Source organism: Malaclemys terrapin, chromosome 7 (genome assembly GCF_027887155.1).
Source record: "Malaclemys terrapin pileata isolate rMalTer1 chromosome 7, rMalTer1.hap1, whole genome shotgun sequence".
Lineage (NCBI taxonomy): Eukaryota > Metazoa > Chordata > Testudines > Emydidae > Malaclemys > Malaclemys terrapin.
This window is the reverse complement of record NC_071511.1, coordinates 66,098,978-66,124,772: the sequence shown is the minus strand read 5'-3', so window position 1 is coordinate 66,124,772 and position 25,795 is coordinate 66,098,978. Positions and strand designations below refer to the sequence as shown.

Sequence of the window (25,795 nt, the reverse complement as noted above, 5' to 3'; positions counted from 1 at the left end):
AATAATCTGTAAATGTTCACATTACATTGTCCAGAGAGAGATATAGAAATTCTATTCACAAACCATTGATAATTTTGTGGTATATTTAGCTTATGTTTTCAATTTCTTATTTAATTTCATTGTATCTTTTCAGCAAAGGGCCAAACGTATATATGTATATATTAAATGCAGCCATGCTGGGATGAAATCTCTAACCTGGATGATTCACACTTTCTGTTTCTTTCATTCTGTATAACAACTCTTGTCTAATTCTCTATACATTTTTTCCAGCCACTTGCTTGCTGCAAAGGGTGGGGGTTGAACCCCGGAGGGACAGATCGTGTGTACTTTGATGTTTTTAAAGGAATGTGTTGTAACCTGTGAAAATTGACAAATTTTTGATTTATTTTTCCTCTTGCTGCCTTGGAACACGGTCCCTACTATATTTTAACTGCACACTGATAGTGATCTATTGTGAGTAAAAACGGGTTCCCTGTAGCCCAGAGTGCGGTCCAACCTGTCTTTCTCTAGCAGAGACTTTTTTTTTTTGTTTTGTTTAGTAGTTTGGTTCTTTTCTTTAATATTTATGTTGCATGTAGCAGTGACGTCATACCCCCACCTTTCTCATCCTTTACACTCACACGGATCAGGGCGACGTTGAAGAAAATACAGCAGTTTCCTCCACCTCCCTCTTTCCTCCCCATTTTCTCCCCAATCTTATTTTTATCTCCAATGGAAAATGAAGCCTTGACAATGGCATTTCCTTTAAATGACTTTGGACTTCTCATTTCTTTTTAGGGATGCCAGTTAGGCTGGAGTAATTACCACTATAGCACTGTTTGCCTGGTTAAGTGGAATTCATTGTTGGGCTTGTATTCAAGGTCTTGGGCTTGTATTCTCTGCTGCTCAGCTTCATTTCATGAAAGAGAGGGGCATACAGCAATTCCCCACTGTCCCTTCCCTCCACCCCCACACCAAAAAAAAATAAGCCAGGCAATGAATTAATTGTGTGATCAACTTCTGATGCATAAACCTAAACCTATCCTTAACTGGAGACAAGTGACTCTACAGTGGTAATTATTTTTCCTCAGTCTATGAAATTTCCATTGCTGTAAAATTAATGATACATGTGTATGGCCCAATTATGCTTTCAGTAGCATAACTTTGAAGCTTATTACAGACCCAGTATGAACTTTATAGACCACTCTGTCTGAATCTGAGCCACAGCATTGTTAATTCTACAGTATCTATGGAGGCCCTCAGTCATCGACCATTTCTTAGTGCACACATGGTCCTGGTAGTTAAAATAAATACAGCATTTGGGAGGTGGAGAACAGTTTACATTTGCACTCATTCGATGTACAGGCACTCCAAAGAAAATACATTGGGGAGGGGTGGGGTACTGCTACCATACTTACAGGATTATTCAGAGCTTCTCAGTATGACTAAACTGTTCCCAAAGAGTTTCAGGGACCAGGATTAGATAGCTCAAGGGTATAATGAGCCACAGTGGTACCACTGGGAGCCCACTAACCACTCATTTTAACCGTGGCTACTCCAAACCTGTGAGGTTACCATTTTTTTTACCATTCCCCCAAATGTTTCTCTTGTTAATTTGTTTTAAGATAGCAAAAGCTTCTGCCGTTCTTGTGCTAAGTGCTACACAGTCACATAGGAACACAAGGACCTAAACAATCCAGGAAAGACCGTACTTTTGGGAATAACATTACAGTGTTAGCCAATCAGCATATCCAAATGCTGTAATACCATTTATTGTTGGGAGGTGCATTGAGGGAATGGGAATCTACCACTCCACATAAGGTGCTGAACAAGACAGTTGAAAGCATTAACTAGCTTAGGAGCCAAGTTCACCAACCTGCCTATTTGAGACCATTAGTGATGACAGAATTGACCACTTGCATTTTAACTATTTACAGTTCAGCCAGATAAAACCTTCCGCCTTGTTCTTGGACATAGATTTATAAGTGATTTTTATATGCACACTGCTTCCAGGATTAAGACCCAGAAATTTAGTACTCTGAATGAGGATTTTATTGCTGACATTAGTAACTCTGGGACTTAACCCAGCATCCTCAGGGTCTTGCCCTGATGTCAGCAAAAGGCAGTGATCTGATAGGCCTGCCTGGTTCCCCAGTCTCTGTTTAGTTTTTAATTTCAGTTCCTATCCTCAGTAAATCAGGATTTGAAAACAGTTCCCACTATAATCATCTTTGGTCCAGTAGAGCTCAATTAGCAGTATCAGGACTATTAAGACAAAAATAAATAGGTTTAAAAGTGAGATTATAATCAGAAGAGGGAGACTGTAAAAATGACAAAATGGGGGATTTGTTTATTATTTCTCAGTTATTTCCATATCAAATTTGTCCTTATTTTACAAGGATAAGACTATTTTTCTTTCTTTGCACTCGGCATATGCCATATAGGATGTAGGATTCAATCTGTGTTCTTTCTGTAGTGTACATCATCACCACTAATAAAGATTCTCCAGTCAGAACTTAGGTGACTATTTAGCTAATGATGCAAAAGGTACAATATGATCCTTCATTTTTGCAATTGCAAATTAGTTTGATTGCCATCGAACTACTAATATTACTTCCCACAATTCATAAGGGGAATAATTACTCACAGACACAAAATTGTTCCAAGAAAAAGAGGGCTAGGTTGAGTCCGGCTTGGAAGACCAAAGCCACAGAGATATTGAAGAATCCATGTTTACATAGTCACTTTTCTGAGTATAATTCACCTTAAGCTGAAAGAGAAGATTCAAAGAAGAATTTTTTTTTTAAATAAATACGCAACTTTGCCTTAGTTCTTCTAGTAGTTTCAGCGCCCTTAGAAATGAATGGAGGAAGTATTAAGAACACATTGGCTGAGTGTCCCCTGAAATTTAATGAAGAAAGGGTCATGAAGACATATGAAAATAAAAATGAATTGGTCTATAAAAATGTCATTAATTCAAAACATGCAAGTCTTTTTCTAAAGTTACTGAAATACAGTAGAATGTACAGATTGTCCACTCACTTCACCTGCTGCTCCTGCGGTTTTGGCTGAAGAACAAGAACACCCTGTGAATTTCAGGAAACAGCTAACAAATTGCCTATGACTGACATCACTTAAAGACAGAAATTTGCAAAACTTGCAAAATAGCTTGCAGGCTGCATTTGGTGGTCTTGAAATTGCCCTGGAACACAGTGAAACGACGGAGAGCTAGCTTTGTCTGTTGTGTTAAGGGAAAATCAATTGTCACCAGTTTGACATGCTGCTGTATTTTTAAGAAAACTGAAATTGTGCTGTGGGAAGCCCTTTCAATTTTTTAGACTGATAATGTTAACCAACGTCGCCAAAAGGCAATCAAATAAATATGGTCTTCCTTTAATGCTGCTAGTTGCTTTATACCATAATTTATTTGTAAAGTTCCCCTTTGTTGTCATTTTACTTGCTGTGGATCATGAGAACTTGATGAATTGAAATGACATCATATCTATTTCAATTCTTAATGGTAGTTGGGTGCTTTTTTACTCACTGCCAATCAAGTGACCTCCACTCCACATTCTACTTAACCAGCTGTTGTCTGATAGAGATCCACTAGGTGTCCTCATAGATCTACTTTTTGTTACCATTGAGGTCCATGAGTAAAACTACTGTTAGTGATGGGTGGAGCAATAAGTTCAGGATGACTGTATGGTAACATAAAACATACAAACAAACAAAAAGCAATGAGCAGAGAAGAAGGGGTGCTTTGTCCTGCTTGCTCTAGACAAGGAACTGTTATTTGACAACTTATTTAAAGAACAATTGGCAATTTCCCTTGCTTTATTTTGTGGCTGGAAATACTCCCCATTACTCTTTGTGAATTTTAAATGACACCTCACTCAGACAATCCTAGGTACTTTCTTCTAGACATTTTGACAGGGCTTGGGGGACTTTGTGATCAGAAAATGAGGTGTTGCCAGAGTGCTAGACACTCAGCTTTCTCCTCTAAAGTAAAAATGAAGAATGTCAGTCTGTTTTAAAAACTGCAGCAAAAAACATTTGTGCCAATTTTAAAATTATAAAATAAATGAAAACTGAGATTTGAAGTCTAAAATGTTGATAGTTTTGGAAACGTTTTTTCCAAATAGCTTAAAAATCTTGCCTTCATTTCCTGCTTTTATCAAATAGTTTGTGTCAGTGGAACAGCTACATTTTGATTCATTAGCAGAAACCAAATTTCACTGGCTTGAATTCAGATACATAGGAATGCCCTCTGGGTTTGTTTTGTTTTGTTTTATTTTGGGGGCGCGGGGGTTATGCCAAGAAGAGGGAGCTGCCATTCCCTTCTATCCATTTATTTTTCAAGAACCTAAAATAGGAAATTTTTAAGTTGTTATGTTCTGTTTTTATTTTCACCAGAACTGCAAATAACAGTTCCATTCTGCATCCTGATAATTTTTACAAGGGTATGGTAGAGAATGATTGGATTTTTATGCAGCTGCTACAGGTATCATATGAATTTAGCATCCACCCAAAAGGCTGTACAAAAAGAGCCCCTTATCCCCTGCTGATTACCATTTTTTATTAATATTTATGGAAGTTTAACAGGAAACAGTATGTGTGTGGCTGAACCATCTTTAATCATTTCTGTCTTGTCTTTGATCTTCTCACTAATCATCCTTACTAATATTCCATGTTTTAATTTAAATTTATTTCAATATTGTATTTGGTATGAATGTAAAATGACTGTGTAACAGGAATGAAGAGTTACAGCATGTTTTCTTTACAAAATGTATTGCTTTAATATGTGATTGCTTATATACTGGTTTAAACCCTTATAGCAAGTCTTTTTTGTTACATTTATTGCCAGGTTAAAGCCTGTTTCTTGCATGTTAACACTATGAAATATCAAAAAATGATGCATGGTCTCCAGAACAACCAATAATAATAGTTAAAAACAGTCCCTGAAAGGTGTGGGTTTTAAGATGTACCTGACAAACTTTCCCTTATTGAATAGAAGGATTTAAATTGTCCACATCATTGGTTTAAGTCTGATTAAAATGGTTCAAAAAGTTTTCCTTCCCATCCTTCCCTGCCCTTAACAATGCTTTTTTTTATTTTAATAAATGTGTCATAGTTTATTATTTTCTGTTGACAAAATATGACTATAAGTAACTGAAAACCAGGGACTGTTACTAACCAACAACATAGTATTACAGAGTTTTCAGATACTGTGTTTCACTACAGCATTTGATTAGAAAAAATCCTTCAAAACAGCTGTATTTTAAACCCAAAATGAATCTTTTTTCCCCTCACCTAGTATTACTTTCTGGCAAGTACCCTTTATGTTTTTTCTATGGAACTCCACATATCGTTAGAGTGAAAAACAAAATAATAAAATAAAAAGAGGTGTAATGGAAACATCTAATCAGTTTATGAGCAAATGTCTCCCCTACTTTGTCCCCAACTTTTACTTTTAAAAGTACATGCTGGGGAGAATTAGGAGAGGGAAACGTGGATGAACCAAATGCTGTTTTGAATTTTCTGTGTTCTCTAAATTTGTATGCATCAAAAGCTGCAGTGAAACCCTTTATACTAAAAGCCAATCTCTGAGGAATGATGTACCATGCACTGAACGGGCCTGATGCTGCATGATGACTTTCTGAACAGCTGCAAGATAACTTGACTAAGATGCTAAAAGAACATGCCACTAGAAATGCAATTAACGTTTTAGAGGAATGGAGTCACTGCTGAAGAGATCACTCATTCATCTCCCTCAATGCCTGTTTTCCACAATCATAACGTTACCCTTGCTTGACAAATATACTGTATGGCAAGTCACAAAGGTCTTAGAACAGGACTTGACCCATTTGAGAGAGATAAATCCCTTTTTCCTGGTGACTGTAGCATTCAAAAATGGCAAAACTGAGGGGAAATAATTTAAATAACACCACCATTGTAACATAAAAAAGACTTCTTAATGGAAGCTACAGGCCAAAGAAACTTTAATTTTTTGGCTACTTTTATATTTGAAGGTTTTGCTTTTGGCTGTCAATGTTCTGTTTAAGTGGCGGTATAACTAAGCCAGTTCATGCTAAGGCATTACCAACAATGATGGTTCAGTGCAACATCTGAAACTATTTTCAAGTGGCATTTATTTTCATCTTCAGATTCAAATTGTGAATAAGATAAAATTGGGCAATGATACTTTCGAGTAATTTTTAAATTAAACATGTTACATTTATAGCAAATACACATCAAAGATAGTATCACCATTTTGGGTCCATTGCTTAAAAGATACAAATGGATTTTGCTGATGCTAGCACATCTTTTTGAGTTGGTTTCTAAGTAAGCATTTATTTATTTGCTTTCTGAATTGACATCTGAAGACAGTTGTGATGTTCAATCACAGTTCCACTTGGAGCAGAAAATATGCCGATGATTGGTTCAGCATGTTCCAATGGACCAATGTTCTGTGTGCTTTTGGTGATGCCTTATTTGTGAAATGACTTTAATGTCAAGCATATTTGCCATTATTAGCTGAATCTCTCATGTGAACAAATTTTGGTATTCTGTCGAGAGTCAATTTCAGTTCCTGAAGGCATAATGTAAAGTCACTAAATCTTTCAGGAAGTTTTGTGAAGATGTCTTGTAACTCTCCAATAACATGTAATTTAATGCAACAAAGAAACTTCTCAGGCACTGTTTAATACTGAGAAATTATTAGCACTTTTGAGAGGCTCTCTGTCTGTGTTTTTTTTTTAATAACTTTGATGTTTGCCACAAGCAATGTAGGTCCAAATTATATGATTGATTAACATCTTTAAATTTTTCTCTCTCTTTTTGGCCCAGCAGTGTTAATTGTGCCAGGGGAAAAAAATGTTGTTAGGATTTTCTGTTTTTACTTTTGTTCTTTTTTAATCCAAAAATCTGATTGTAATTAGCAATTCTTCCCTATGTCTGTGGTCACCCTATAAGACTTAGGGAAAATATAAAGAGTAATTGATCTTTTCCCTACTTTTGATGTGCAGCCAAACTGTTATCAATAATCACATTGCATTTTTTTTCCTGGGTCAAGACTGTTAAACATAACTAAGGCCTGTATTAAATCCCTTAAGTTACCTTCCAGCTGCCTTGTTATATATATATAACCTTGCCATTAACCTGCTGCTCTTCCTCTCCTCCCATCCAACATATGGTTATAGCCAAGATGTCCATCTACAAGAGAATGAAACTGGCATGTTGTTTTGATTGCGGACGCTCTGAGCGTGACTGCTCTTGCATGTCAGGCAGTGTACATAGTAACATGGACACCCTTGAGAGAGCCTTCCCACTTTCTTCTGTCTCTGTTAATGATTGCTCCACCAGTTTACGTGCCTGTAAGTTTTAACACCAACACATGCTGTTCCATGTCTGTGGTGTCTGTGGTATCATCCCTGTCTTGTGTCGTACATTGTAGTTCTGTGAGTTTTACTGGGCTGATGCTTTTTTTCAGAATTAGTTTTAATATAGCTCTATATTTATATATGATCTGGTTTGGGGGTTTTTTAATACCAACATTTAATTTATTCATTAATTTGCTTAATGTGCTTCTTAAATAGTGCGTCTTTGCGGCAGCATGTGGGACCTTAATAGTGCAGCTTGGTGATGTTTTTTGTTTTTATTTCATGCATACAGTATAAATTGTCATTAATTACACAGTAAAGTAAATGCCTTATTAATGGGGGGGGGGAGTCTGTGTCTAAATCTGTGACTACAAACTGGTTTTAAAAAAAACCCTATAAATTCAGTGGGCAGTTATGATAGCAGTGTGGTTGAATGGCATACAGTAGGCAGTGGAAGTCTCCAATAGAGGATACAATTTGTAGCTGAAGCTAGGGTTGTTTTTGTTTTTTTCCCATTAGCCTTACTCTTTGTAACCCTTCATTTGCTGTAAGGAAAGAAGTCCTCATTCAAGACAGACACCCCAGAAGGCTTAGTAGAGATGGATGTACCCAGTCTAGAGCTATTTCATCATAAGCTGCTCTTTAATGAGTCTACCCTGACGCAAGCTCCTGTCATGTAGTCCATCGCAAAGTACCCCTGAATAGAGGAGGAGCGTGTCACTCTTTAAAAATGCACCTCTAGCAGGTGACAATGATTAGCACCTATCATGAACAAACCACAAATGCTCTTCTGAAGACATAGAGCAAGGAGGGAGGAGCAATGCAAGTGATTGTTAACTACATTACTGGGAGCCTGAGCACAACTGTTCCTTCAGTGATTTGTAAGCAGTCGAGGAAGATTATTGTTGACAATAAATGCCGCCCTGTTCAAATATCCATAACAGGCAAAACTATGTCTCAGGCAGGGATTGTTTTCTTTCTCCCTATCTAAATGGATGGGCAAAATCAGAGTATCTGGTAGAAAAGACATAGTTTTGATCAGGAAGAGCAATTACCTGAGATGTATGGCATGGCACACAGGAACTCCACCAAGTGCTGAGTACAATGGGATTAGTGGATGTTGCATCCAGTAGCTTTTTGATACAACATAAATACAGTGTTTAGTCACACCTGCTGAATGCCTCCAGCTATTTTAGTCTGTGACCCATTGATCCAGAGAGACAGACTCTTGGCACATAATCGTAAAAGCCTTGTCATTTGAAGTTTTATCTAGTGGGGTTTCTTGGTGATGCAAACCCTCTCTGTGTACCAGTGGTGTAGGTATAAACACTCTGAGGCTATGTCTATACTGCGCACCACTGGCAGCGATATGTGGGCTACATTCCACAGTGAAACAGAGGCTGTGTCCACATTGCAGCGTGTAGCTACACATGTCAATGAAAGGCTCTGGCAGGGGAGATGCAGCAGAGAAAGGCTCCAGCAGCTCCCTGTGGCAGGGAAAGGCTCTGGCAGTGAGGTACCACTGGAGCCCTTCCCCTCTGTCTCCCCATTCCCCACCGCCTCCCACCTCCCTGCCAGAGCCTTTCCCCACTGCTAGAGTCTTTCCCTGCAATGGGGAAAGACTTGAGCAGTAGGGAGGCAGCCGGACACTACACTGCTCAAATAGCAGTATAGATGGGGGAGGTGTTGCTTGGGCATGTAGAGAGCTGTGTAGGGTGTGTACCCTAAGGCTTTAGGCGTGTCTTTACTCAACTCACCCAAGCAATGTCTCACCATCTACACTGTTATTTATACGCATGCTGGGGGGATGTGACCTGTATGTACTCTACATACAGCCATAAGGACTATGCAGCGTAGCTGTTGTGTCTTTTTTTTCCCAAGTATCAGGGGGTAGCCGTGTTAGTCTGTATCCAAAAAAACAACAAGGAGCCTGGTGGCACCTTAAAGACTAACAGATTTATTTGGGCATAAGCTTTCGTGGGTAAAAAACCTCACTTCTTTTTCCAGTTAGTCATCTCTAATGCATTATCTCCAATGGGTGACAATTTCCACTAGTAACTCCTTTGCTCTATACTAAGAGGTTGCACCCTTTATTGAACCCTGTGTCACTACTGTGTACAGTAAAACTAACTTCCCTGTGCTTAGAACAGTGAATAAGAATCTTCCAGTACCGAGAGTTACTGCAGACACATTTACTTATATAATCTCTTAGTCTCTGCAACACAGCACACAATATTTTTTACATTAATGCAGTCTCGTGCAAAGAGATTATGTGGTTGAGTCCTTGGATTGCTGTTAACAGCAAACAGACAGCACTAAATGAATACGTCCCCTACAAATGGGTGACATTTCTACCATTAGTATCATCTGGCAAGCAAAGAGAAACCCTAATTTGAAGAGTTAGTGTAGCTTTCCAGTTCACTTAAGGCTGTAGAGGGGAAAAACCCTGGTTTTGATTTCATTGCCTATTCAACCAAAAACATCCTGTGTATGATATCATTGCCCTCAACAGCACCACTTTTGGAAACATGTTAGACCCATGTTGCATTCTGAAATCTAAGGGATATTGACAGCTTTAGGGATTTTTAGAATCCTCTGTTTCATCGGCCTTTTCCCCCCCGTCGTCACTCCATCAAATCAAGAGATCTCATTCTTCCCCATGTGAGACTACTCACCTATGACCGTTAATAATAAGTAAGAAAAATCAATATCAATTCAAGCCCTTAACAAACCAGCATAGGCCTTTCTTTTGTATATATACATACACACACACACTCTCACACACAAAATTCCACTGGCAGGGCTTCAATAGAAATCACCATGTTTTCTTTGCTGTGCAGAGGGGTCAGATGATGCCCATCTTGACAGAGCTAGTTAACTCAAAGAATGGTGGTGAGAGTCGGCTTTTCATTAAATATGAGCAGATGTGAAATTTAGAGTGTTTGACAATTAGAAATGGCAGCAGCAGGGCCCTGGAATCAAAGTGAGGTCAGATTGGTAGATCAGATTACCTCTCTTACATTCTTTAGTTGTTCAGAAAATCATTTTGAATTAGTGTCAGTGGAGCCATGATGAGTTTTGCCCTTTGTCTTTTATGCTAGAACTGTATTGTTTCCCAAGACACTCGTTAAAGGTCATTATACTATTACAGGGCTTGCTTTGGTCATGGTTCCCCTATTGAGCTGGTGTGCTTCTAAGATTGCTTAATGTGTTTTTCATTTTTATTTTATTTTATTTATATTTTATTTTTAAAAGCAGGCTTTCCATTTTCAAGGTAAATAAAATCAGAGACCATTGTCTGTCGTGTCTTCAAACAGTGAATAATGGTTATGAGAATTAACCGTGTTTATAGGAATCTGGTGCTAAGTAGAAGCTTATGGCTGTATCAAGTTACATATTCATTGATGTACATAGGAGTTTTGTGTGCTAATTGTATGCCCCTGTAGAGGAAGTGGAGTTTACAGTATATGTTGCACTGTAAGTGAAAGAGATTATTTCTCTGTTTATTTACTAGACTGAATTTTACTGAACTTTCAGTTTATGAAAATCACATTTTGATTAGCTATAAATACACTAAAATCTCTTTTGGCATTGGTGGGAACCATCTAAAAGGAAAGAGGTGTTTTTTTGCAAATGTAGGGAGATATAAGGTGAGCAGCAGTTTTTTGTTTGTTTTTGTGTTTTAGCTGCATTTTGTAGGTAGAAACACTATACGGCAATTCAGTGTTGCTTCCAAATCTTGGTTTGGAGGTGCAGCAACACTGAAGTGAAGAGTGGCACCTGGACTAATTCAGAAGGAAGAAACCACTTCCTTGATGGAACAGATTATTGGGTGATGTTCACAGAATTAGTTACTATGTACAAAGTCCTAAATGGAAGAGGAACAGGGTAACCTAAGGACAATCTCACTATCTCCAAATCACAGTATGACTGATATTCCTCAGAAATCGATGGTCCAAGAGTAAAGGTTTACTACTGTGCTCTAATCTGTGTAGGTTATTTTACCATGCCCATCTCCATGGTATCTAGGCTTGCAGGTGCTCAAGGAAAGGCATTAATGGAAGTGGGTTGATATCTGTGTAATTCCGTTCCTCGGGAAATACACTTCAGCATGCACCTGGCTATGTTTAGAAATATTTGTGTGATCACAGCAATCTTGGCTACCATCCTGGATTGGGGACCTACAAAGGAAAGCATGGGTCTCAGCAGCTTGAACTAAAGAACCAGGCTCTATAACTGGGGTTGTAACAGATTGACATCTTCTGTGGATCAGGCACAAAGAGGAACACATAACACGTATTGACCAGTGGGTTATAGTTAGAAGATGCATGGCTTTGCCTAGGTTTACCAAACTTATTAAACTTTGAAATCCTGGGTTCCTAACTGACCAGTTAGATTAAAAGCTCTGGGCAGTAAGAAGGAGGCGTAGTTTTTTGTTCCTCTTATTTGGAATATTAATGATTCAGTGACTTCTAAATGAGTGCACATATCATTGCGTGGGAGTGGCTGCTGTCGGAGGTCCAGATCCTCTGCTTTCCATGTTAAAAGGCAGGACTTGATGCCTAAAATCCACAGTTCCTAGTCTGCTGCCATTTCATCCATGAAACAGCCTAAGGACAGAAATACCTGCTCTTGTGGAGGGCTAGGAGCCATGCTGGCCCATGCTTGCTGTGACATGGAGCATGCATCAGTAGTAGCATGGTTATTTCATTCTATAATGGCAATGGATTCTCTTGCTAGACACTAATGTATACCCCCTCTGTAGCATGGAAAAGCTATGGTCTGAGGAGTTAGTGCTGCTCAAGGCAGCCATAACTTATGATCCAGATTTCATGTAACTTACACTGCTCTGAAAGGGAATATGCCAGATACTATGCTGTTCTCCAGACTCCTTCCCCAACTGTGTGAGCTTCACTACAGCCACGGAAGGGATAGAGGTGCATGTGCTGTTGGGGATACTAGTATTATTATTATTGTTACCCCATAGACACCTTTCCCCTCCACCTGGCCCAGTGACCCTCTCTCTGCTCATGCTGTCTCGTCTCTGTATTGCACAAAAAGCAGACTATATGCCATCAGTGTATTGGGAAAGGAGAGGTTGAGGGGGAAAATTGATGGGATCTGTTGAGGGAGGAAAGATGGATTTGATTTAGATCCCCCAGAATATGCTTGTTAGGTGTTGAGCAAGTAATTATGATAAGATGGGTATGTTTTTCTAACTCGGTTTTATGAAATGACCCAACCTCTCTGTGTTGGAGAATGTTAGTGTTAGCTTGTTCTATCCTGACATTCCTTTAATGAGACTAATATAAAAGGACAATTAAAATGAGGGCATAGTGACACAATAAAAAGCTTATTAATTCAAACCCAGAGAGAAGACAAATCATGCAGTGTTTGTCACGAATATCCAACATTTGTGAAGTAACCCAGTGAACCACTCTGTGGGGAGGAAATTGACTTACATAAAGCTATTTCCAAAAAAATTATTCCTTCCTCCAATGGGACAAATTTTTCCTTCAGTTACTATTGAAATTGATAGAGTTACTCTGGATCTATTCTTGTGTAACTGAGGGCCAAAATGTGTGTGATGTTTCCCCTAGATAAATCTACAGGATTGTACGCATCTTCTTCAAAAATCCTAGAAATAATTTTAAAACATACTTATGTATGTTATAATAAGCATTCAATTTTACCAAGGAAATAATCAATTTTAAATAACATAGTTATGGTAAAAAGTCCAGCACAATAAAAATCAAGGCACCATACAACACAGCATCTTAAATGTAATCGTTAGTGCTACTGGATAATAAACAAAACCAATTTATTTTCATTAGCTCTATGCACAGACTAAGCTACTGTCAACAAAGCTGATGTCACCTAAATGCCCTTTTAAGTATGCAAAACAAGACAATGGAAAGAAATGACACAAAGGGAAAATACCTATGTAGGTCCCAGTGCTGTTCTGTTCTATGTATGTTCTTATACTATGCTCCTCACTGTGGCCCCTGAGTTTGTAGGTGCTGGAGGCAGGGCATTTTTGATAGTAGTCCCAGGCCCCTGGAGTTCTTGCAGACCACAAAACCAGTTTCCATGAGATGTATATTTCAGACAAATAAGAACCCCATAATTACTCTTTGGTTTTATGCTTAAGGGTTTTTTTGGGGGGTGGGATGATTTTCCCCCTAGCTCCATTTGTATATTTTTGTAGGCTGTCTTGCAGTACTGCCTGAAGCTGCCCCGACTGATAGAGTTTTAACCATCATTCCAGAGCTGAATGTTGGAACAATGATTTCTCTGAACCAGTTCTCTGAACCTAGTTGTCTGCACCTCTATCACATAGACATTTGCACTTACTTTTGCGTAATCCTTCCACCACTGCCTCAGTATATTTCCTTCCTGCACACGTTGAAATATTTTCTTTCTGGTCACTGGTCCAGTGCTTGGAATGGTATACCGGTCCTCTGCGATGATAATGAGGCTTTGGACTTTAGAATCATAGCAATCAGTCCGCCATCTTCTGTCCCTCTTCATTCACAAGATTTTAGTGGCCACTGAAAACAAAAGCTGGAGCTAAAATCTTGAATCTACATACTCTGAAATGTTGGAAATATGAGATATTCAATGCAAAAGTCTTACCAGAATTAAAGTAGGAAGTAAAAGCAGGATGGTGCTCAGAATGAAGTGATTGTGTAAGGTCTGCTTTCTCAAAGTTAGGAATGTTTTGGCAGAGCAGTGTGAATGCTTTCAGACAAAACCAGTGGTTGTAAAGAATTATTTAGTATCAGTGAACAGAAGGGAAAATAATTCCAGCCCTGTATACTCTATATTGTGTGGATTTGTTTATAAGAGAGAGTGCAAAAGGGAGAAGACACTGCTGCTCTGAAGTTTTTGTCCCTCTTTTAAGAGCAAATAGTTGCTGTCCATATGTGTGCATGTTTGAAAGAGGGATGTGAAAGAGTACGTGTGAGCGAGTCTGTTGATGCACATGTACAAGAAGCTCAGCATTTGTGTGGCCTAGAGCATTCATTTCTAGTTCATGAGTTAGCTGACCTTAAAATTATCACTGGTCCCTCAGTCTAGCAGTGTTTTTTCCATTACTGGACCAATCCTGGATACATACTGTATGAACTAAATCTTGTACCAGTGTGATCTTTGTTCCTTGCACACTCTGTGCAGTGTGTGTGTGTGTGTGTGTGCGCGTGCGCACGTGGTGCATATGTTCAGATAAAAAAAGAATTAGATGTTTAAAATCATATAGTGTGCTGTCTCTAAAGTTTAGCAACATAGAGTTTAGCTCTCTCACCACACCTTGCTCTCATCCAGCATAAAGGATATTTACCAATAGTTTAAATATTACTTGTTATTTTAGACTAATTACAAGACAAAAAAGTAAGATGAAACAATGTTTTTCAAATATCTGACTTCCAGTACACAATCAGTGTTGGATTCTCATAAAGATGAAAAATGAATCCTTTTTATAGGTGCATATTTTAATTTAAACCTGAGCAATGCTAAATGATTTGGCTTTCCATTAATTTGAGGATAATATGAGGATATAGATTAATAGTGATTTGTAGAAATTCAGGAGCAGAAAAAAACAACAACCCAGCTGTTCCTTGTCAACCAGTAGAATAGTAAAAGCAAGACAACCTGACTAGTTGTTCTACATGACCAGAATATATGAATAATGAAACAGATGCCTTTTCAAATGAGTTTTGTGGCGCAGTGTTTACCAGTGGGCTGGTGTGAGGGTGCTCTGCCTGACTCATGATGTCTGTGCAGCAAAGAAATACATACAGTAGCTTCAACACAGGACTCAGGCACTGCTAAGTTTAGCAGCAAATCTTTTTTGAAGAGTTGAGAGGGGGGAAAAGAGACCACGAAGTCTTTTTTTAATTCCTTTAGGCCTTTCCATTGGGTAGTGTTTCTTACCAGGGTCACAGGGAAGTGACTAGTGAGGGGCTTGCCTTGATGGGGACAAGCTAGGAAAGATGCTGTCTGCATCCTGTGGAGTGAGTTTAGCAGAGGACCTTATGCAAGGTGACATGGAAATTATGTTTGCATTTTTATTTCCTGAGTGTGGCTGGTTGTCATGAAACTCACCCTGACAGTTTCTTACCACCAGGCAGCAGATTCTTCCTGTTACCTCCTTGGTGTAGGACAGATGCTAGCCAGTTAGCTCTCCGTCTCTCCTGCTTCTGAGCTATCTCAAGCGACAGATGCCAGGGCCAGCTCGGTTTCCACTTGAGCATTTCTGTCATAGCCCTGCCTTGAGCCCAAATTCTGACCTTTACTATATGAAATAAAGTACTTATGAACAAGCAGAGGCTTGATCCAGAGCAGGCTTAGAGCAAATGTCAAGTCAGTCTTCTGCCTCCTTGTTCCACCTGCATTAGGAACCTAGCTTAGACCCTAGACTAGAGCGTTGAATGCCTTAGGCTTTATGGGTCTAAAGAGACATAACTTATTAACAAAGAGTTATTAAATTTTTATCAGTTTTACAACACAATGTAAATGTCTCTTATGAATCCACACTGTATTCATTATCATTTATAATGTTAATTAAGTCAAAGTTGCATTTAATTTAGTTCTAAATGTGCCTTTGGGAGGAAGCTTTTAGAAACAGCTGCAGGATTGAGAAGCACATCAGTGATGGGAAGTTCTTAGTTCCACTTTCAGGATAGGCCCCCAACTTGATTACCATTTTGTGTCTGAAACTAATTTGTTGTGATGTGATTGGGCATGGTCTTAGGTTAATATTGGACCAAAATCAGTGGAAAACTATTCCATAAAACCTTATGCTGGTCACAGAGACACTTGATAGTGTGATCTTGCCCTCCTTTCAAATTGTCTCCAAATTCAATTGAACACATAATCTAGAATGACTGCATTCCTAATATATTATAATACTTTTTCACATGATGGAGCTGTCATTGGTTGAGTATTTTCCTACTCTTAGGAAAGATTTTAATAATTTATTTGCATAGATTCAGAATGTTTTCAATCAAATATATAGGAAAACACATCTCTTGGCCTTGAGTCTTCCAAATTGTGCTTGAAGTGCAATGTGTTATGATCAAAATCCAGTACAGAATGGAAGATGGTGCAGTATAACGAACTATGAGGGAAGCCATCTAAATCAGAGTAATAAACAAACATGCATGTATTTGCTAATGTATCTATTATTGATAATGCAAAATGCCTCTTTATATTGTACTGACTGTGTCAAACACATACCACCACTGGAATTAGAAGTATAGATCTCTGAAGAAAATAGCTCAAAAATCAGCTGTAGTTTTTAGTCCCTTTTTCAACTCTAATTGAAATACAGAACATCTTTCCTGTGAAAGAACTGCCACCAGAAATCTTAGAAAACCTTATAGCTTTTCTGAGCTTTGTCATGCAATTTCCTTTGTTTGTTCTTGTCCAAAAGATTTTGTTTGCATTAAATGTATCACCATTTGCATTGCAATGTGCATGGCATTATCTTTATTCTCTAAACTCCAGTGGTGATGTTTGTCGTCTGACATAGTAGGTACAATATGGAGAGGCATTTTGCATTACGGTAGCTATGCTGCTAGAGGAAACAATGGCAACCAGAAGCAAATGTTATCTCCTGTTAATATACCATGAGATCATTGGTCTTGCACTGTTTTTAGCAAACCATTTACAGAACAGATTAGCATTTGTCATTTACTTCTTCTTTCAGTTCCTTTTATAATTAGCCTCTTCCTTGAATAGTATGTATTTGAGGAGACGACTTCCTCAAACTTTTGATAATGATTGTAGCTGTGACATGTGAATCACAACTTAGAAATCAAGTAAAATATCAACCTAGCTGTTAAATCCTCCTGGACTACTAAAACTAAGATTATTTTAGCAAAGAATAAATGCACTGCTACATTAAAAGGGATGGGTACCTCCCATCTGTAAGTAACATTCAAATTCACTTGCACAAACCTATACATTATTGGTAAATTTATTTCTCCCCTAATTGTTTTTATTGACACTGGTATAATACCATTGGAATCTATGTACTGTGTACACATTTACTTTAATATCTGCTAGCAAAAAAACAGTGATTCCTTCTGTATTATAAAATCCAAAGATTGCCTCTTTGGTATCAAATGCTATCTTTGTTTGCTATCTTTGTCTGGCCCTGCACTTAATGTCTTCTCACTTTGACTGTAAAGAGAGAGCGAATCAACAAGTTTTCCGCTATTCGGGAAAAAATTCTCTCCCTGGGGACAAAAACAAAGTTGATAAGCGCAATATAAGAATTTACATAGAATAGACTAGTCTAATCACATCTACTCTACAATACCCTTCCTGGCAATTCACCATTGTCGTGCACTTTGTGTGGCAAACCACTTACACTGCTTTGAACTGGTGTAAATGACTACAAAAGGTGGAGGGCAAAGGTGAATCAAGCCCAAGATCTAAAATGGATTTTCTTGGTCTTATATGATTCCATATTTCTTTATCTGCTATCACTGTGACATTTTATATGATGAAATATTGTTATTCTTATGACTAACTGGCACTGGCCCCTTCAGCATGTTTTTGATGTATTTATCAGTCCTGTGCATCCATGATTTACTGTCCCTGATCTAAAATACACCTGCAATCCTTAGTATTCCCTTTTGCTGTTTGCCATAGAGAGATGTAATCTCCATATTATAAAATTATGGTTAGCTTCCCATTAGATATATGTGAAATGACATCCATTTCCTTCATGTAACAACACTAAGTAGTCTGGTCCTACCCTCTGTAGGTACTTGAGTGTTATCAGTGTAATATTTTTGTTAGAGATCTAATCAGTGGGAATGTATAACAGTAATTTGTTATTTCACAGAGGCATCTTGATTCTGCTTTGTTTTTGTAAGAAAAATATGATCCCTGCTACACACATCCATCCTTTAGAGTACTTTTTCTGTTAGAGATCAAATCACCATTGTAAGTAACGTTGTCATTAGTTATCACCACTAGATTTCTTAGCTTACACTTTATTTTCCACTCTTAAGAAATTGTGAGCCTTTGCTCCCCCGCAACAATCAATTGTAGCCAAACTACTGTCTGCTTTGGCAGATGTTTTAGCATTAATTCGTTGTGCAGTTGCTTTTGCAGCTATAATCGGAGTTAGCTATCACATATCCATTTCTTATTATTATTGTGTTACTTTGCCTCCTCTCTTTTGCCATCGTTTACCTAAAAATGACATGCAGAACTTCTCTAATACTCCATAGCAGTGAATTATGTTCCAGCTCTACTTCGTGATTGCCATTTTTTTACTATGATTTTATAGATTTAATCTTAGTTATGTGTATCTTGGGTCTTCATTATATTAGTAAATTTACTAAATGACGCTTCTATTTTAGGTGTGTTTGTTTAGAAGACAACATAACTTCATAATACTGAAGTCTGTAAAATATATCACTGGAATCACTAATAAAGAGAGTGCTCTTTCTTAGCGGTATATTTTACTGATTTCTTCATGTTGTGAACTGTATTTAACTTTATTTCTGTAACCGATCAAGTCAACATATATAATAAGCTATTGATGGCAACTTAATCATTCCTTTTGATTTATTTGGATGTTTACTCAATGACTTATGGTGTTTTACGTATTAGAATTGGTCTGTCAACAATTAACATTCACTGCTTATGAAAGTCATACTTCAGGTAATGGAGTGTTATTAAACTGCAACCAATGTGCTAGAAATCTGTCTTCTGATAATAAAATTTCTATGTATAACAGCAACTGAGAAATACTGCTATATATTTATGCATAGATCCTAGAATAGCTGGGGAGTAAAACCACAGAGGGGCTTGAAACTCAGTACAGCCAGCAGATGGGGCTGCTAGCTTACAAATAAAATAACAACTGAGAAGGACCGAAGATCCTGTAAGTTTTTTAAAAAAATAGTTTAAGAAATACATTTTGTTTAGAGAAAAACAATTTCTAATATTTCAGATGCTACTTGGCAATTGTATAAAAGTACATGCAAGTTGAATATATGTTCAACATATGTATATGTACATAAAACAACAAGCCTATATGTATTATATAAACATGTACAGAAGCTTACACTTGGCTAATATACGTTTATGAAAAACACATATTATCCACACATGATTAAGAAAAAAATTAAGTCCTACATCCCAAAAGTGTTGCAGCTCAGCCTGAGCGCGCCCTGGAGTCATAGAGTTTGATCTTGCCCTATTCCACTTAAAGGGAGTTTTTCCATTGACTTGAATGAGAACAGGATCCTAGTGAGAAAGCCAGAGTGAAGTGTCAAGAAGCTTTCCTTATCCCTTGTTGCTGATGTGAACCATAGCATGGGAGTCTCTGTGAGATATAGTCATTTATCTGCCCTTCAATATGGCAACAAGGAGCTGCAGAAGGGGAAGGAAAAATTTGGGGTGGGAAACATGTTACTACAAAGGCAAAATCAGAGACTCTGGGGCACTGGGAAACTTTGGGGCAAGAACCGAGGCAGAGTTCTCTAAATAGAGATGTTTGAAAACAGACATGAAAATTTCCCTATATCTCAGGGCTTTGTCTAAAGTGCCTAAGGAAGGTAAGAGCACAAACCAATAAATCCCTTAAGTTCTCTTGAAACTCCCCATATTGAACGGTCTTGTACTGACAAGAGAATGGTAAGATGGTTTAATAGGACATATCCATTAAATTTGTTAAAGAAAACCCCCTCAGCACAAACAAGTTAAAGCATCCTTTAAATGAGACTGAAATAATCAGAGTAAATAAAAGGTTATTTCCTCAGTTTATAAATTCCAGAAGATATTGATTGGAATTTTACTGGAAATGTATATTTTAAAAAATAGATAAAAATTGACACTTGGCACCGGAAAACAAAGTAATGACTCTAATTAGGTTTCTCTAGGGTGAAATCTACACTTCCCTTTGCTCTTAGGAAGGAAACAATTTCATCCAGTGTCTAGATTAGATTTATAGGGCTCTGCTATGAAGAAGTAAGCATGTGAATATTGCAGAATCCCTTTCCTATGCACTACATAACCTTCTTTCCTGTCAAATGTGCTATACACAATAAACACAAGATTTCTCAATCTAGAGGAGTAAAGCAATCACCAAGGGCCCTGTTCTCATTTTTAGTTTAGTACTCGGCATACAAGTATATTATATTTTTCCCACTGAACTTTAATGTAGCTACACCACAGGCATTGATTTGGGTGTGGTTTAAGAGACTCATTTTAAATATAGGCTACTCTTTGTTTGGTTTTTGACCATGTAGGAACTACACTGGTCTTAACAATGATTGATCACTCTGCAGTGTATTCAGCCACACAGGGGCAACCTCCATTAATGTGTAGTTCACAAAAACAACAGGACAGATTCCTAGTACAGTTTGACAGAATGACATAAATGTAGTCTATTCTTGCTAATGCTGCTACTTTTTCCTCCATGTCCTCTGTAACTGGTGTCAAAACCCTCTCTTAGGCAGTAGGTCAAAGGGTGCTATGCTTTGGCTTGTAACATATTAAGACAAGGACAATCTGTGCCAATGCACTAAACCCAGAACTATGGGTGTGGAAAAGCTTAACACTACAGTTTGCCCTATGATACTACTCTTAAGAAGGGACCCAAAAAAGACATGGCTTTTGGCTTAATATGTTTCACCTTAAAGGAACTGTCGGAGGACCACTCAAAAAGGAATGGCAATTTCCTTTATCGATACTGTATGTTTAAGAAGAAAAGCACAGAAGTAAAAAAATCATATTTATATTGTTTTATATTAAGAAGAAACCTCAGTGTATCCAGTACATCAAAGAAAGTGACCAATATCAACTTATCCTTATCACACATTCTTTTCATGTGCATTTAATCTCAAGGTACTTCACAAAGAGGGGTATTAATATGACTATCTTATATATAGGGAAATTGAGATACAGAGAAATTATTGGACCACTTACTTCCATGGGTGATGTGAGTGTTCAGCACAACTGAACATCAGGGCATATGGGACTTGATCAAGTTCTCATAATAAATCAGTGGTATAGCTGCAACTAAAATCCCAGATCTCTCAACTCCCGGTCACCAACTTGTAACCATTAAACCATCAAGCATCCCTTATCAAAAGCATCCCTTACCATGATGCTGTCAATCTCAGGCTTTGAGCGATCCACTTGCAGATTTCTCTCTGTCACTTTTGCTCCTTCCTATCATTTAAGGTACCAGGATAACATGACCCTATATAACACCGGTGTGTAAAATCTACTTGAGAGGATACTTACTCCCAATGTATCTGATTGGATAATTTGTGTTTCAGCATTATCTAGCTGCAGTGCCTTCTGTGCTTCTCTTCATTTTATTAGTCCTCTCAAAAGAGGTGGACCTGGAACAGAATGCCTGTAGGTGTTGAGGGAGTTCTGTTCTAATCCCTAGAACTTTGGCCCTTGTCTAATCATTCTTCTTTCCCCATCCCTATCTTAAAAGTCTTGGAATAAAAGCTCCTTTTTCAGACCCCAGTGATATTTCACATAGCCACAGTGTGTGGAGAAGTCACGTGGACTGTTAAATCGAGAGAGGAAAATATCCTCTGGGTTTTTTTAACTTTTCATTCAACAGTTTGCCAATAACAGTTCAATGGCTTGAATAAATAGTTACAGAGTTAATAGTAAAATGAGAAGGCAATGTGGAATGGGGTATCTGAAAAATGGAGCTAAATGAATGGGAGAGGACTAAAATCTGAACCAAAAATAATACGTACAAGGTTCAGGAGAACCATAAATAAACCTGACTATAAATTAAGATTTGATTATGGATTTCACAAATTAGCTCTTAGTTTATACTGTGTGCCTGTGTCGGGGGAAAGGGAGGATGGTTACTGCATACAGCAGTGCCATGTTGTACATCACTATGTCAGAACATACCATTTGCTGTACCGGGCCCATCAAGTCTGGCGTCCTTCCTCTGGCATTGTCCTATAGCCGAAGTCTGTATAGGCACCCAAGCAGTTGTGCAATGCTGTGCATGTATGTAAAGCTTTCTTCCTGTCCTGTTTCATCAGCTCACTCCCTGAAGCATGAAATATGAACAGCTTAATGCTCCAGATCTAAAGCCTACTAAGTTCAATAAAAATATTTTCTGTGATTTCCATGGGCTTTAATATGAACAGCCTTAACCTAATTCCTCACTTTGCTTTGCTGACATTATGGTAATAGAGAGTAGGAGTGATAACAACAGGTATCTGTGGGAAAGCATTGATAACATGCTGCCCTTGGATTAAACTGGAAAAGCAAGGAAAAATCAAAGCTCTACAGTTCCCTCAGAGGGTTACTGTATCCCTAAAGAAATATCTTAAAGGCTTCATGCAGTGTAAAATCTCAGCCTGGCCTTCTTTTTATCAAAAGACTAAGGTTAAACCAAGTGTCTTTACAGCATATCCTTCATTGTGCCAAAGTATGTACCTGCCTTACCCTAAAAGCCCATATATTTTAACTTTATCTTGGTTTAATAGAAGATCAGAGCAGCCATCTATAATACATAACAGGATTCTACCTACCAGCATTTCACACGTTGTGTTAACTGCTTATATAGAGCATTCAAGTTAAAAAAAAGAAAAAAATCTAGCTCTCATACAATCACTTTCGTGCTGTGAGAATTAGAAGAGGGAAGACCACTGTAGTGTTAATACAAAATTTAAACAGCAGATGCCTGCTTAAAAAAAAAGTTGGAGTGATTCATTTGAAGGTCAATCAATTTTATATGCTTTTAGTCAAAAGATAAAAGCCTCCAAAAAAAACTAACCCCAAGTGACTGGCTCCTTGGGTCTTGTTGTTTCATAGAGAATACCTTATGAAAAGGTTCAAAGTGCATTCAGTATTTCCAGCCATTTGTAAAACATATAGAACCCTTACATGCCTGACATTCTTGGATCTTTATGTTTTCTTATCTTCTTGCACATGGCACAAACTGAAACTGATTGCCAGTAAGCCTCACCTGCTTTTATATTGGCAGCACTGTCCAATATGCCTGATATCTGTTTCCCTTTACACAAACAAAAAAAATTAAATGCATCTCCATGAATTTTGAAGACGTAGGCAACAAGGCTGCAATCCTTTCCTTTCATGCAGAATTATCATTTGAGACACCAAACAAATACTGCTCTGCAGTTTTCTGAAATTAATATTCTTGTATCTAGTCAGGCACCATTGCCTTGTAGTCTCTAGTCAATGATTTCATTGCATATGCTACTGAAAAAAAATCAAGCCATAATTATAAATTCATAAAATAAATAATTCATTGGTATAAAATGATTTTTAAAGGGATTTAATAAGATTTATTTTCCAGACAAATAACACAAATGTTCTGATTAAACCATGTTTCAGTGTATGTTAAACTCCAACCCAAACTGATTGGGTACGTTTTCTTTTTTGAAACTACCTTTGATAAGAAATACATTACAAACTCATCAGTTTAGCTTCCTGTTAACAAAGAGACAGCAGCCGTCTGGATTATTCTAGATCCGCAGTGAAACTGCCACACTATGTACGCTCAAACTAAAGCTGTGCAAGTTTGACAAGGGGCAGATGAATCCAGGAGTTATTGTGCAGGGGTTTAAGTCTATGCGGCAGCTGACGGTTGAAATAATCATCTATACATTGCTCTGAGCTAGCTGGGGAAAGGTTGAAGCTGTATATTTTCAACATATCTAGTCTAATGGTTAATCTGTTGTCTTGTACAGGGGGTGCTGGGTGGAATCACAGCAATAGCTGACAGTTTGGAGGAATTGCAGTGGGTATCTTCGGTTGCCTGATTCACAAAGTGGTAGGTAGAAAAATAAACAGGCTTGCAATTGAAAGAGGAAAGTCATGTTCACTGTCACTCAGACCAAAAGAATTTTGGTACCCAGAAGCTCAATCAACATATTGATTATTCGCATTCAGCAATAGGGAGCTCCATGTTGTTGTATTCCACAACCCCAGGAGTTTGAGGTACATAAAGCATGTTCATAAAGCATGCCAGATTACAGAATAACAGTGATTGCTGTGTTTGGTGATAAATGGGGAACTTGCTTAAGAGAAAAGGAAAGTTGAAAGGGGGGGGGATCAACTAGTTATTCAAACCAGGGATTGGTAGACTGCTAAAAACTCCTTGTACTTCAAGTGCTGATGTGGTTTATCTGTATAGTGATGTAGTATCACCCTTTACAGAGATTAAGAGGATGTAGTATGGGTTAGAATGAAACCAAAAATGAGGTATCTGCAAGGTATCTGACAGCTGGCTGTGAGGGAAAATGCTATGTTAGATTCTGATGAAGCGATGGTATTGAAAGCCTAACAATTCCAATTGATTATTTTATTTTATTTTATTTTATTTTTGGTATTGTTTTGGTTTGTCGTCGTCGTCTTCTTTTAAACACATCTTTATCTCCCCTGCCAGGCAAATCACACTGAAGCCAGATCCAGCCATTTCTTTGAAAGAACTGTACTGGTAGTCTGCCTTGTTACATTTAAATTAAAGCTGAGAATAAAACAGGGAGTGCCATGGGCATGGAATTAAGCACATGGGCTGTTTTTAAAAATGTTCAGTATTTGCTGGTTATTGTTCAAATTAATTTGATTATAACAAATCTAATGTATAGAAATAGAACAAATAAATCTGCAGATATGATTTGATAATATAGTCTTTAGGCAAAACCTTGTATTTTCTTCCCAGGGTGCAGCTTGGCTGAGACCTTTTGTGAGGCTGCATGTTACTATCTTGAAAATAAACCTGTGTATAAATCAGTTGATACCTTGACATTTGATAGGCATTATTACCACTTAAGATAATGCTAGTAGGATTTCTGGTCAAGAGACGTACAGTGGTTGCCATAAATAGACATTTGCCTACAGTTACCACACAGATGTATTAGAGATGCTAGCTTCTTATGCTTAGATTAGGAAATATCACACTGTCTAATCCTGAGTGTGGTAAAGGTTGACTGACTTGTGATGACCACTCTGTATATCCCGGGTTTATCTACCCATTTTCTCTCATCCCTGCCCTTCTGTCTGCAATCCTCAAAAATCCATTGATCTTCTCTACAAAAGACTGATTTATGGATCCATGGCAAAGGCCCTGTGTTTTTATAATTAGCAATGGTAACAGACACTACAGATGCGGTGGTCATCATCAGAGATGGAGCATTTGACTTTTAGCACTAAAATCACAGGCCTCTACTATTTGAGCTAATTTGGCTGTAAGTGAAAGGGGGTTGTTCTTTAATTCAAATGGTAGAGTCATTGGGGCTAACCACAAAATAAAGACTGATCACATATACACTACACTGGATGATGTTAGCTTGAAAATTATGCAGTGTTTCAGAGAAGAAAAGGCCCCAATACAAGTAGGTTGGGTGCCAAGCCTGCTGAAGCATAGAAGGTCTGTAATGACATACTTAGCTCTATAT

At 37.9% G+C, this 25,795-nt stretch overlaps 1 protein-coding gene across 6 annotated transcripts in view; it reads left to right on the top strand.

Annotated features, from left to right (window-relative positions):
• The window catches only part of KCNMA1 (potassium calcium-activated channel subfamily M alpha 1), an 879,212-nt gene that overhangs the window by 744,789 nt on the left and 108,628 nt on the right, over positions 1 to 25,795 (top strand). For 2 of the 6 annotated variants that reach the window (XM_054034184.1, XM_054034185.1), the window contains exon 19: positions 7,179 to 7,352. The exons of the other annotated variants lie outside the window; for them this stretch is intronic. In XM_054034184.1, coding sequence (XP_053890159.1) covers positions 7,179 to 7,352 — 174 coding nt within the window. The remainder of the gene's footprint in view (positions 1 to 7,178; positions 7,353 to 25,795) is intronic. 6 annotated transcript variants of the gene reach the window in all.